The 14,684-nt window shown below is 39.8% G+C and overlaps 1 protein-coding gene across 3 annotated transcripts in view; it reads right to left on the reverse strand.

Annotated features, from left to right (window-relative positions):
- Positions 1 to 4,815: 4,815 nt before the first annotated feature.
- The window catches only part of pcnx1 (pecanex 1), a 39,030-nt gene continuing 29,161 nt past the window's right edge, over positions 4,816 to 14,684 (reverse strand). For 2 of the 3 annotated variants that reach the window (XM_066678505.1, XM_066678504.1), the window contains exons 26-38: positions 14,617 to 14,675; positions 13,765 to 13,980; positions 13,007 to 13,260; positions 12,527 to 12,757; positions 10,898 to 10,998; positions 10,389 to 10,539; positions 9,319 to 9,549; positions 8,062 to 8,336; positions 7,642 to 7,832; positions 7,160 to 7,486; positions 6,822 to 6,943; positions 6,026 to 6,166; positions 4,816 to 5,812 (exon numbers count right to left, since the gene is read on the reverse strand). In XM_066678505.1, coding sequence (XP_066534602.1) covers positions 5,672 to 5,812; positions 6,026 to 6,166; positions 6,822 to 6,943; positions 7,160 to 7,486; positions 7,642 to 7,832; positions 8,062 to 8,336; positions 9,319 to 9,549; positions 10,389 to 10,539; positions 10,898 to 10,998; positions 12,527 to 12,757; positions 13,007 to 13,260; positions 13,765 to 13,980; positions 14,617 to 14,675 — 2,440 coding nt within the window. In that variant the 3' untranslated portion in view covers positions 4,816 to 5,671. The remainder of the gene's footprint in view (positions 5,813 to 6,025; positions 6,167 to 6,821; positions 6,944 to 7,159; positions 7,487 to 7,641; positions 7,833 to 8,061; positions 8,337 to 9,318; positions 9,550 to 10,388; positions 10,540 to 10,897; positions 10,999 to 12,526; positions 12,758 to 13,006; positions 13,261 to 13,764; positions 13,981 to 14,616; positions 14,676 to 14,684) is intronic. The other variant, XM_066678506.1, reaches the window with a different exon arrangement.

Here is a 14,684-nt window from a genome sequence, read left to right on the forward strand (position 1 = left end):
GTTTAAACATGTCTACACTCTGCCTGCAAAGTCAGGCTGTTGAACAGGCAGTATGAGGCCTGCCATTTTCTTTCTGGTAAAACCATCGAATTCCCAGGAGAAGATAATGCCCTGATGGAAGTATATGTCTTCCGTGAGCGGGGAACCTGTTTAGAAGAAAATTACTGTAGATAAGATCACAGCTCTTCTGTTTTTTTCCAAGAGAAGTAAATACTGCCACTTACTCACATTATATATATTTTTTAATTCTTCACCCTGAGCCACAAATTTGTTACTTTAGACTTAAACTTGATTAATGATTAAGTCCAGGGATGATCATCACATGCTGGGCGTTTATTGCCCCAAAAAACAAAGCAGTCAGATGTTTTTTGGCCCAGTTTCTGCCCTGCACACAGGCTGAGTCTTGATTTATCACAAGCTGTCTCACACCTATGCAGGTAAATCACATGACTGCCATTCGCCCTTAAAGGAACAGTTCAGCAAATAAGTCTAGCTTATATACACAGTATGCACAAATGGATTTAGACACCAGTCATTATGTGAAAACAATAATGGGCTCCTCACCATCCTCACGAATAATCGCACAAAAAGTGCGATTATTCATTATTGTACAATGTACAACGAAATGTGTCTTCCGCATTTAACCCATCTTTAGCAGTGAACACACACACACACACACTAGTGCACTAGGGGCTGTGAACACACCCCTAGAGTAGGGGGCAGCCAACCCCGGCGCCCAGGGAGCAGTTGAGGGTTCAGTGCCTTGCTCAAGGGCACTTCAGCCATGGATATTCCTGCTAGTCCAGGGGATCAAACTGGAAACCTTCTCTAACCATTTGGCCAAGGCTGTCCTCCTAGTGACAGAGCTCCATCCAACATCCTTGGCAAGATTTGGAGTTGGGTTTGTGTTACAGAATGATGATTCAACAATCCACAACATGAAGTGGCTGATTATATAGCTAAACCCCAAAATAGTCAGTTGTTGTGTATAGTCATGAATAACATTTTCTAAACCATTTCAAAAGTATCCCTTATCATACGAACAGTCAATAGAGCAACTTTCTGATCAGCTAATCAATTAAAAGCCACCGGGTAAGCTGACCTTGTGAAAGACATTTAACCTTTGGCATTAACTTATTTAAGAATAAAAGACAGCACCAGAACAAGAAATTAAGACAATGAAAACATCAAAAATAAGGAAAATTTATCTCACTGTTCTCACAAAACGTCTAACATCTACAACTTTAAGAGAAGTCACAGTAATAAAATTTATTACCAATATTTATATTTTAAGCACAAATGGTTACATTTTTACTGAAACAAACCTTTCTCGATTTTCAGTTCCTTTATCAAACACATACCTTTAACCACTACAAAATATTCACACATTTATATCTTGAATAGGGTTTGGAAGTAACTTCATTATTTTATTTTCTGAGCTGTTTTATTGTTGTTTTCAAGGTGGTCATGTTTTAAAAATAATACATACTTGTGTATCCATATGAAACCTCACAGTAGAGGCATTGTTTGGAAATGCTAGCCCACAATGCTAGCTCATGTGCTGGCTTTATTATTTCAGCTCTTGCAGCATTGAACATTACCTAATAATTCCACAGTGGACCTGCACTCACATTTTTGCATGCTTTATTAAAGACAGAGAAGATATCAGCTGGCTCTATGATTCTGCTCCACTGCGATGGAAAATCATAGAGGCAGAAAGCAGCTTTGTGAGTGTTGAATCATGTGGAGAAACAGAACTGTGTGATGGTGTAGTGGAAATGGAAGGTGTAGTTTAATGAGGGAGCCAAGTCCACTGTATTTGTAAGAAACTTGACTGACTAAACCAACTCAAACCCTTCTGAAATCGCATTCCCACTCCTTATAAACCAGAGAATACCATAGTCTAGTGCTAAATCAATACAAACCTCCATTATCTGTTTGCTATCAGCCTCATGTTTCCAGTACAACAACCAAAATTGTCTCATTCCCCTCTACATTTGGGGTAATGAAAGAAAACATGACAGATTTTTGGTAAATCAAAGGCTTTTATTTTTCCACCTTATAAAAGAATTTGTTAAACAGAGGAACAGTCCATCAGAAGCGCGGCTCCATTTAAAACGGATGGTTTTTGATACATTTATTTATATAACCTTTAATTTTTTTTTTTGTCCCATAAATGAAAAAGATATAACAAAATGTAAATACCCACAGTAATAAATATTCAAAGCAAAACCCTTTTATTGTACAGTGACATAATATAATTATTTATATATATATATAACTATATTCTGTAAAAACCATTTCTGCCTTCAAGTTTAAGAGAAAAGCAAGAAAAAAAAAAAAAAAGACAGAATGATTGCATTTTTCATTCCCAAGGCATGGCGATTGAAACGGTTTAATAAATAAAACTGTGATATCACCTAAGGATTGTAGTGCATTGCTGTAAATTAAACACAAACAGTACAAAAGAAAACAACATTGTAGTGCAAGTCCACATTTCTCTCATAGTGTTCCTTTAGTTATTATTTTAGCCAGAAAATAAAAGCAGAAAAATTCATTCAGAATTGAGTGAAGCACCTGCTCCACTGCTAACCTGAAATTATACACAAACCTCACCACCATCACCAACCCTAGCTCTACGTACTTCCCCCGCCCAGAAATGCACACTCTCTTGGCCAGTTCATTGTTGCTAGGCTTCTAGGCCAAAATCCCATTGAACATAATGAGAAACGACCTCTATTTAGAGTGTTCACTGTGTTTTGTGTGTGGTCACAAAATTGATTGTTTTTTTTTTTTGCCTCTAAAATCCCTGCTCTAAAATCCACATGGTCACAAATTTGATTCTTGTATTTTATTTTCACTCAGAAAATCAATAAATACGCCATTTGACCAGGGGTAATATACCTTTACCCATTCAAAGTGACGGGAGCCTGGTCATGAGGATAGTTGAAATAACTGAAAGTGAATGTATGATTTTATGCATTACATAAATTGTTAATCACCATGTCATGTAGCTAGAAGTTAGCTATTTTTATAGTTTAAGGTTTTATATACAAAATAATACCATATACACAATATTTTTTTTTTGCAATGAATAAAACACTCTATAGTTCTACAGCATCTCATTACTTTCGATCAATGCCTGACACTAAAGAAGGGTGATGTTACACTGGGTTCTACAGTTTATTATTCTGAACTGTAGTTTACCAGTGTTCTGTAAAGCATGACAAACCTAGCAACAGTAGCTACGAAAGAATGTATTTGTGGGCGGAGCCTGGATAGAACTGTTTTAAACTGTTCATAAAATCTCTCATCTGAGATGTTTATGGGCATCCCTCTGCTCTGGGAAATATTTGGCAAAAGAAAATGCAACAAAAGCAGCAAGATGTTTAAAATAATTTCTCTGTCGATATCAAAGCTCAGTTTACTGCGTTACTTTGTTTATTACTGTGTGCTGTGTTCAGGTTTATGATCTGGTTCAGTTCTCATGAGATGCATAGAAATGGGAAAGGAAAACTTTCATCAATTCTAAAAAATTTAAAAAATAAAAAGAAAGGATGGTTTCAACTGGGGACTGTCCGTCATGCAGCATATCTGAGCGATGCAGGCAAGGCAGGAGTCTACTTATTTACTTTGTGTGTGTGTGTGTCACCATCTCTAGTACAATAATTCCCTGGATTTCAGTATCTACCACCAGCATTTTGGAAAGGGATGCTTATGTACAATCATGTTCAGTACCCTTGGGTCACATTTCACATTTCAGCAAACAGTGAAGGTGTATTAACATTAGAACTATGACAAAAACATTTTTTTGGGGTGGGGGGGCCACTCAAAATACTGCATATCATTCTATGTATGGGTGTATTCACACAACCATATACCTCCACTGTTTATATTTTTCATTTGTTGAGTTCAATTTACAACACTGGCTGCCATTTGAACTGTGACCAAATTAAATCAAAAGAAACGGCCCATTTGTTACTTTGACTTACATTAGAAACACATTTTCTTCTGTAAATTACATATCTCAGAAATAAGTTTTTGTCTTAACAGCACACACACACACTCATACAAGGGCATGTGTGCACACAAACACAAACACAAACACAGCTTCCATGAAAGTTTGGAACATTTTGTCAAATGCAATAAAAACAAGAATTTGTGATTTTTATTTTTAAATTTTCTTGAAAATAATTTAAAAGAGCAATTTACAAAGAAAAGATTTCTAATGATTTCACAGACCAAACCCGATTGTATTTTGTAAATATAAACAAATTTAATATTTGATGTCTAAAACACAATCAAAGAAATTTTGGGCAGAGTCATGTTTACCAGTGTGATACAGCGCCTGACACTTGAGAACTGATTAAACTTATTGGTACAGGTCGTTTTGCCCACTCTAGTTTGATACAAGACATCAGTTGCTCAACAGTCCGTGGTTGCCGCTGTCTCATTGTCCTCTTCATGATGTGCCATAGGAGATAGAGCTGGACTGCAGCAGGCCAGTTAAGCACATGCACATTCTCTATTAAGTCATGCTGGTACAGCATGTGCAGAATGAGACCTGGCACTGTCTTGTTGAAATAACCACGACGTTCTGGTGAAAAGAAACACCTTGAAGGCAACCAATTTTTCTCTAAAATTCCAATATAGACTTGCGTATCAATAAAACCATCTTGAACATTCAAGTAAATCATGCCATGGGCACAGATTCTCCCTCAGACTAAAACAGGTGTTTCGCAAATTGTTATTTATAACATTCTGGATGGTCTCTTGTCTTTGGCACACAGAAATCAACATCATTTTACTTAAAAAAAAAAAAAAAAAAAAAAAAAATAGCTGAAACGTACTCCACCAGCATGGTAATTTCAGTTTACATTTCTTCATGCAGCAGTGGACTGCTTTAAATGACAAAGGTTTTCAGCACTCCTTGCAGGCATGCGGACACATTTATGACAGTAGCATGACAGTTTCTCATGAAGTGCTGTCTGAGGGTTCAGTGGTGTCACCATGTTCTAAACAGATTTGTCTTTGGATTCCCTGAATGTTTCCAAAATCACTTGCAAATGATCTTACACAGACTGACACTTCTCAGTATATTCACAATATTAAGGATGGTGCAAGATCAAAAGTATTTGCTGAAAAATGTTCTATTTGGACATTCTGACAACATTTTTAAAGCCAGGTGAATACTGTTTTATACCCTCTGATATCCTCCTGATGATTGTGTAATATTTTAAAACACTGTAAACTGAATATTCTACAAACATTTGACTTTTATTTTGCCACTGTGCTAACTTATTTTTGGAAGAGTGTTGGAGGTGTTAAATTCAAATTCTCCTCTCTCTCTGTGTTTTCACCAAGTTTTAAAGGAGTGGCAAACTCACCTACTTTAAAGCCTCAAGGGAATTAACGTCACAGATCACTGTTTTTATTGCATTTTTTTTTAAATCCCAATTTCTGGAAACCGTGTGTGTGTGTGGCTGTAAGAGCAAAAGCTTTACAGGTTTTTTGTTTATTTATTTATTTTTTAAAATGTCGAACATTCAAAATTAAACTTACCTAAAGAGCAGCTGATATTTTCAAATTTGTAATAAATTTTGAATGCAGGTTTTCTGACAGCAAAACTGTATATATATCTATGTAAGCCTTTTGTGTCTTTTTCCTCCCCTCAAACCTCAGCTCCCAGCTCTATGACTCCTGTTTCTATGATTGGCACAAGTTTGTCATCCACCTGAACCAGCAGGATGGCCTTATCCATATGAGAACGACTGACCAGCTCACGGGCACAAGGCGACCATCTGTGAATCACCTGAGAATGAGGAGAGAGAAAGAGAGAGAAGAAAAGGGGAAGGAAGGGAGAGGCAGGAAAGGGAGGATCTTGAATTTTTTTCAAGAACAGAAGTTAGAGCGTAACGTGGTAATAAATAACTGAAATCATGACACTACTGTCCGATAACCTCCTTGTTACTATTCAGTTTTATGCAGTTACATGGATTGCTGTTGTTATTGTTCTTTAACTCACGTGTCCTTCCATGCCTTCTACAGGGCTCCAATCCCTCCAGTAGCTCCGGCCTGCTCGCAAACGCAAAGATTCATCTGGCCAAACCAACTCCTTCCTCTTCGACAGGTTTATCATATCCAGCACCTGGCTCACATCTACAATCTGAAACATGCCAGAAAAATGTAAGGACTAAATCTGCCAATCAATGATTTCTTATATTTCAAAATCAAGCTTTATTATATTATAAATAGATCATATGCAGATCTACTGCCCATTGGTTTAATTGCCCTAAAATCAAAATGGATTTCCATAACACCTATATTTCTAAATAATTTCTCCAAAACTCTGAATATCTGCTTTTTCAGCATTTCCTGTGAAATAAAGCAGGTTAATTGGGGGGGGTAGGGTGGCACAGTGGTGTAGCAGGTAATGTCACAGTCACACAGCTCCAGGGACCTGAAGGTTGTGGGTTTGAGTCCCGCTCCGGGTTACTGTCTGTGAGGAGTTTGGTGTGTTCTCCCTGTGTCTGTGTGGGTTTCCTCCGGGTGCTCTGGTTTCCTCCCACGGTCCAAAAACACACGTTGACAGGTGGATTGGCAACTCAAGTGTCCATAGGTAAGTGTGTGTGTGTGTGTGTGTCGCCCTATGAAGGACTGAATGTTCATGCCTTGTGCCCAGTGATTCCCGATAGGCTCAGGACCCATCTCGACATTGAACTGGATAAGCGGTTACAGACCATGAATGAATGAATAATTGGAGTGTGTGGTGTGCTAGGAAGGCCTTAACCCAGATACTGAACCATTCCTGTGAACATTACCTGTACTCTGCAGAAGATATCATCTCTCCTTACACCAGACAGTGAAGCATTATGGTGGTGGTGATGATGATGGTGGTGCAGGTGATGAAGCTCCATACCGCCACCCTCACTGCCCAAAAGGCCTGCAAGTATTTGATTCAGAGACTTAAGCATTTTACACTTGTCACAAAGTGTAACACAAAGTCAACTGTAGTAGGATTTAAATTCAATTTCTGCCAGTCCCCCCAACAAACATACATATACATTACTTGCATTATACATGAGTTAGTCACTTGTTTGTATACTTTTGTGTGTGTGTATGCGCGCATGCATGCATGTGTCTGCACTGGTACCCATACCTGCTAGTGTGTGTGTGTGCCGTTTGCAGGGAGGAATGGAGTGTGTGGAGAGCGAGTTGGACGGTTGAGGTGTGTCAGGGGTGGGGCCTGGGCCAGAGGCGGAGCCTGTGCCAGAGCCAGAGGCAGGGCCTGAGCCAAGGCGGAGCTGGAGTGTACGGAGAGAAAGCTGACTGCTGGACGAGCGACACGGCTCCAGACCTGTGACAGATGTCCGCAGGGATGAGTGACGACTGAAACGAAATGATGACGACTGACTGACCACAGAACCACGCGCAGGAGATTGACGGATCACTCCTGAGTGAACTGATTGAGAACTGTGACTTGTCCCTACAGACAGACCAAAACAGATACAGATAGAGAGGCAGAGAGAGCAAGGTATATATTATGATACACAATTACCTGTATAATGTTAACTGCATACACTGGAATTGTGCATCTTAGACAGAAACAGAGAGAAACAGCGAGACAGAGCGAGAATTTACCGAGTGAGTGTGGAGTGTGAGAGTGCTGGCCATTGTTTGCGTTTACTCTGCTGTTGGATATGGAGCTGTGCTGTGATTCACTGACTCCACCTGTATTCCCAGAATTGCCGCTGCCACAGGACAGTGCACCACCATCACATTCCTCCATATTGCCTCCACTGTTACAGCCAGCCCCACAGCCCTTACGCAGCCTAACAACACAGATATGTATTAGCAACAACATGAAAGGAATATACATCACAAATTTCTTATTGCATGTCAATGTAACACAATTTAAGTATCAGACCATGGTATAAAAAAATCTGAAAATATAAAACTTATAAGAACAAATGGAATAACTTTGATTATAAATGTTTAAAATTATAAAGTGCCATTATTTCCAGTAAATGTTGTGATTTAAATAAGTCCATGCTAAGAGACCTGTGCCACGTGTTGACAATAAAGTGTCTGATGTTGGCGATGCTGATCGGACCCCCGAGGATGTGTCCAAGCTGGGCGTGTGTGTTGCAGTAGGAGGTGGTGAGTGGAGAGACATAGATTGGATATCCAATCGGCTGATCACATGAAGAGTTAATCATGTTACGGAGCGCCTGTTTAGCGTTCTGGATGCTTCCGCGCTCTGGGTTCCGGTTCCGTAAAAACACTAGCTCCTGCTGCTGTCCTGCCCAAAGACCACGAACACATTCCTTATTCACCTACACACACAGACACACAATCATACTGTAAATATCCAATAATAATACCAATGCAAACACATGTGCAGGGATTAGAAATAGAAATAAGAACCTTTGAAAAGAAAAACAACAACAACAAAGGGAGCCATTTTGGCCAAAGACAATTATGTACTGCCACAAAAGTAACGTTACAGGAGAAGGAATAAAACTTTCACTGGAAGTCAATGTTAAAAGATGTGTTCAAATGTGTATTACACAAAATGGAGATGTGTTTTTCATTGAAAAGTGACAATATATGAAATAATTTAAATTTTTGCCATTTTTCGTATTTGTCATAAACAATTTACTGCCCATGTTCTTTTGATTGTTCAAACTAATTAAGCACAAAAAATATGAACCTGCTCCACCTTAAGCACAGCAACCTTTCTGTAGTTTCAAGAAACAACAATTGTGGGATTTAAACTTTATGTTTTTTTACATATACAAATATGCAGAGGCTTTTGTACATATTTCTTAATAAACTTTTACTTTAAATTTTCACCATTTGTTTTTGTCTCTTAATAAATGGACAATTAATTCCATGGTAGAGTGATTATTTCATACTAGGTTACCATAACAACACACATGAACTCCCTTTGCCCTTACACACATCTAGCCTACAGCTACAGAGATTTACCATGTCAGACACATCCTCACAAATATTCTGTGTGCTTTAGGCATTGGATGTGGGGGGGGGGAGGGTTCCTGCGTAGGGCATGCAGGAGATACAGCATGATTCTCCAGAACATTACCTGCTCTATGTACACATGCGCTCACTCTGACATCCCCTGGACTGTGTACTAGGGGGTATCTGCATTGATGCATTCAGCTCCACCCAGTAAACTCCAGGATTACCATAAATGTGTGCAAAGCGTACAGTAAAAAACCTTCAGAGTGTACCATCCATAAACACTCAAGGAGAAAAACAGAAAAAAAAACCAAAATGTCTCCTTTTCTCTTTTACCTTGATGACCCTGAAGCTGAGGTATCTGCGGTTGAGCATGATGATCTTGTATTCGTTGGTTCCCTCATCTAGAACATGACGGAGGGCAAGTAGCGAAGGCGAGTTTGAGAGAACGGCACTACGCCAAGCAGGGTCTCCTTCGTGGGCGATCACCAGTGTCTGCTCATGAGACGAAATTGCTTCAAACAACACGGAGGGGTCATCATACTCATCAGGAGAGGTAAAGTGGTCCTATAATTAGAGAAGAGGGGGAGGGTACAGAGAAATAAAAGAAACGGAAAAACACTGACATCATCATCGTTGTCACTTTAGAAAAGATGTTATTTTATAGGATATTAAATATCTTTAGAGTCATGGGAGATAGAGAGAGAGAGAGGGGTAAAAGAGAATGCAGTTACACAGGTTACATTGCTTCCAGTGAATTAAGGACACTGAACATAAACACCTGCATGCACAAAGAGGTAAAACTCTGATTTTATGAGAATCTCAAAGTTTTTGTTTTTTGATGCAGAGATATCTGAAGTGAAATGCAAGAGTCACCCAGTGGACTTTCAGGTACAAGTTTTAGCATTTTCCCCTCCCCCAGCATGTGACAATCATGTGGTGGTACAGTGTTTCAGTTTTAACTCTGGGGTTTATAGATAGTTTTAGCTAACTGAGGAGGGCGGGGTTACAGTCAAAGTGTCTTTTAAAAAAAAAGACATGGACTCCGATGTGAAAAGTCTGTTGACATTTGGAAATACAAGTTTATAAATGGTAAATCCTTGAATACAAAGAAAATTGAATGACTAAAAGCAAGCTATAACTTTTGGTAATATCATACTGGGTGCTGATTTGTCCTTGTTTGTATTTGTTGCTTCCTCAGGGGGGAGAGCATTGATGCCAGAAAAGGAAAGAAAGAATTTTGAAAGAAAATAGATCCACTGAGAGACTAAACGGCAGGTTCAGGTCAGCTGACGCAGCTGAAACTGACCCTCCCCACCCACCTCCAATAACTTATCACATAAGATAAATAAGCTGAGAAGTGTCACAATGATACGAACAAACCTTTATGATGTTAATATTCTCACCTGGTGCAATTTCAGAGACATGCGAATTCCAGGCACCACCACTTTCCTCAGCAGCTCCATATCAGCAAATATCCATTCATCTCTCACGGAAGATATCCGGAAATCCCCCTTAAACAGAGCATGCAGCCCATACAGGAACGACTCCAGGTTACTGCACAGAGACAAAGAAAAGAGAATTTCACTTTACAGAATCCTGGCATGAGGTGTATTTATAGCATGAGGTGCTGTGAAACACACTTTTAAGAAGTGCTAGAAGAACTGACTAACATTTATATTTTAACATTTTTTAAAAACATTTAAACTGTGGGTCAAATATGTTTACAGGGTCTAAAATATATAATAGAGATTATTAACAACCTTTGCTCAAGTTTCATGTTAAGGATGTAACTGAATTTCCTTCCAAATATTAAACTGATGAAACAGTTACCAGTCAACGGTCCCCTTCAAGTATTTTGAGCTTAAGTGCTTGTATAAATGCTGTGTACATTTCGTATTCATAGTGACCCCACCTGGACATGTGGTGTGCTGCAGTGCCCAGTGCTCTCCTGCCCAGGACACACAGACCATAACACAGTAACACAAGCACAGAGTCCTTCTCACTATCCAATGGCTACAGAGAGAGATGAAGAGAGAGAGAGAGAGAGAGAGTTATAGCATCATGATTGTTACACATAGATACTTGTGTGTGTATATAAACATATATGAAGGACATATTATCGCTAAATGTTAATATTTATTATCATTGGTATCAAGCTGTTATTTGGTACTAAAGAGAATGCAGTAGTTAATCCATATGCAACATTTTGTCATTATGAACAGAGATTCATATATATGTCAGAGTGAAACCAATTTCTTTAAATGTAAATTGAATAAAAGTATATCATATAAAATATTCACAGCTTTTTAAGTGCCAGGCCTAATTTAACAGAAGAGAAGGTAATCAGTTAGTGAAATGAAGATTCTGAGTGCAGTGAATGGAGTATAAAGACACCCGTTTATGGAAGGTTGAGTCACAGGTTGATCAGTATTCCTGGCTACAATTACACCATTATGACCAAAAAAACTGACAAGTCAGCGAATGAATTCACAAAAAAATTCCAAGGCATGGTGGCACAGCAGGTAGTGTTGCAGTCACACAGCTCCAGGGACCTGAAGGTTGTGGGTTTAAGTCCCAATCTGTGTGACTTTGAGGAATATGGTGTGTTCTCCCTGTCTCCGGGTGCTCCGGTTTCCTCCCACAGTCTAAAAACACACGTTGGTAGGTGGATTGGTGACTCAATAAGTGTCCATAGGTGTGAGTGCGTGTGTCGCCCAGTGAAGGGCCCCTCCAGGGTGTGCTCCTGCCTTGCACCCAGTGACTATGTGTAGGCTCTGGACCAACTGCGACCCTGACCTGGATAAATGGTCACAGACAATGAACGAATGAACGAACGAACGAACATCCCCTTGAGTTTGGTTAAATCCATCAATTTGCCTAGAGCAGGTGATCCTCTAAAATTAAGTGAAAGAGACTGGTGAGGGAGGCCAAATGTATGACTACTCTGAGTTTAAAGCTTTAGCAACTGAAATGGGAGAGACACCTGCATACGACAACAGTTGGCCAGGTTCTTGAGTGTGGCACAGAGAAAGCCACTTTTCAAGAAAGCTTAAATTAAATCTCGTCTACAGTTCACAAAAAGACTCCAAGAGTCTTTGGTGATGAGTCCAAACTGAAGCTCTTTGGCCATCCAACGAGATGCTATGTTTGGCAGCCACCAAACACTGCACATCATCCCCACTGTGAAGCATCATTTGGCAGAGTAGGCCATGGGAGGTCCTCACAGAGCGACTGACACACACACACGACTTTTTGAGTCACCAATCCACCTACCAATGTGTGTTTTTGGACCGTGGGAGGAAACTGGAGCACCTGGAGGAAACCCATGCAGACACAAGGACAAAAGACAAAACTCCTCACAGACAGTCATCCAGAGTGGGACTTGAACCCACAACCTCCAAGTCCCTGGAGTTGTGTGACTGCGACACTACATGCTGCGCCACCATACTGCCATTTAGGCAATCACTGAACATGGTTCCACTAATAAAAGCCATCCAAGTGGGGTGAATATGTTTTATATTTACTCTAATGACTGCCGTACCTTCTGTCTCCGGTTGTTGCAGTACTGTATCCAGCTGAGATACACTGAGCAGAAGCTGTCTCTGGAGATTCCCGCCAATCTGTGGTCATAGTCCTCGTCGATGTTGGGGTTAAATGTCGGGTCCAGGTCCACGTAGTTTCTCTCCCTGCAGCTCCTCAAACCATCCAGCATCACGTCATTCGCCAGCCACTCCTCCAACTTCGGCGATGCAATGACATAGTAAATTATTCCCTACAGACAGAGAATAGAAATACATTTAAATTATTACACACATTTAGTGTGGTTACAGAACTGATACAAATATCAAATTAATTTTTTTCTAGTAATTTTAACCTGTCTGGTAAGTCCTTTAAAGTCCTACTGGTATAAAAATTGCTCTACAAATAAAGTTTTTTCATTTTACTATCATATCATTTTCATGGTACTTACACAACTATAGGAAAGTGTTATCATTTGCTGTGTTTATTTTTCTTTACTCACCTTGACATAGTAAGTTGTGAGGATGCGGCGGAGATCAAACACCTGCAGCATCGATGCCGCACTGTTGTCAGTGATGCTGTAGCCCTCCAGGACGTACTTGGTGACGAGCACTTCCCAGGCGAGCCAGCGCTGAGCAAAGGCAGCATTGAAGGAGAGCAGGTGGGGCAGGTGACCCGGCTCACAGCAGCAGCAGCCCTCGTCCTCCTCCACCCCCTCTGTTATCGCCTCCACCTCCCTCTGCTGACAGTAGGTACCTGAAGAGAAAACAGCACAAACACAGGTGCTGGGAACTTAAAATCAACATGAAAATCTAAGAAATCAGCCCCCTACGCTAATTTTCGTGGAGAGGAAAATAAATACATACAATTAATTGGAACAAAGTGTACCCCCAAGGCCAGGTGGGAAGGAAAGTGTGGGAGTGTCTTGCTTTTTCTGAATTTAAATGGGTAGCAGGAACCACTTTCTTTCTTAACATGATGGACTGCTGAGTGAAACAGGCTAGAGAACATGATTTTATCAACTAGGATCTGACTCGATTGGGAAAAGTGGGCTGACAGTACCGACCCCACAGTCTGAAAGAAACAGTACCTAAACTAGTTCCTGTGTAATTTTAAGGCAGGAGGATATGGTCATCAAAAAGGAAGGCCTATATTTTGGTTATCAATTTGTGTTTCTGTAGTACTTCAATTTCTAAAACAACATTAATAATAAGTGTTAACCTGTAGGACTTTCCTACACTAGTGAACATTTTGACTGACCTCTGAACTCTAAACCGCGGAGCTGGAAGGTGATGAGTCCATTTCCAATCTCCACCAGGTGAACGAGGGCGTTGAGGTAATCAGATGCCAGAATAAAACAGTCTCCAGTGCTATAGTTACCCCACCGACCCAACATTAGATCTCCACACAGAGATGTCTGCAGAGAACGGGTCAGGTGCTCGTAGAAAATAGAGTTCAGGTTGTTATCATCAGAACCTGAAAGAGACAGGACAAGAATATCACGTTATTTTTATGTTATTGTTATTTTGTTATTTTTATGTTATTGTCTCACTTGTTTAAGTTTTTACCTTATCAAATAATTCAGAAACAATCAAAACTCCACCTCACATTTTCAAACAGTTACTAACAGAATATAAAGGGTTCTCAGCATGCTGGAAAAGTTAATAAATGCCCAAAGCAGCCAACATTGTGCTGACAGATTTGGGAATGTACAGGCCACCAAACTTGATTAAATGATACAACAAGTCTTCGAAAGATGATTAATTGCCTATGCTATTATATTTATCTTGTGAGTAAAAAGCAACTGCAAGTGGGAAGAAATATCAATAGCTTAAAGCTAAAAAACTGTGTTGTTAAAATAAGACGAGTATCATTATTACCACACCTTACTGAACGAAGGTTTTATTATTTATTGTTGTTATATTTATATTTATAGAGTAGGAGAATGTGAGTGTGGATAGTGATAGATAGACTGTCCCCCCATCCAGGGCGTGTTCCTGCCTTGTGCCCAGTGATTCCGGGTAGGCACTGGACTTACAGTGACCGTGAAATGAATAATTGGTTATAGATAGAACAAATGAATGTAGAGTATGATGTGTAATTCATAGGTACCTGGGTTTCTGTCCAGTTGAGAGGCCAGTCTTGTGTTGGAGTGATCTACTCGCTTTGTGCTGCAACAC

The sequence above is a fragment of the Hoplias malabaricus genome, chromosome 8 (assembly GCF_029633855.1).
Source record: "Hoplias malabaricus isolate fHopMal1 chromosome 8, fHopMal1.hap1, whole genome shotgun sequence".
Classification (NCBI taxonomy): Eukaryota; Metazoa; Chordata; class Actinopteri; order Characiformes; family Erythrinidae; genus Hoplias; species Hoplias malabaricus.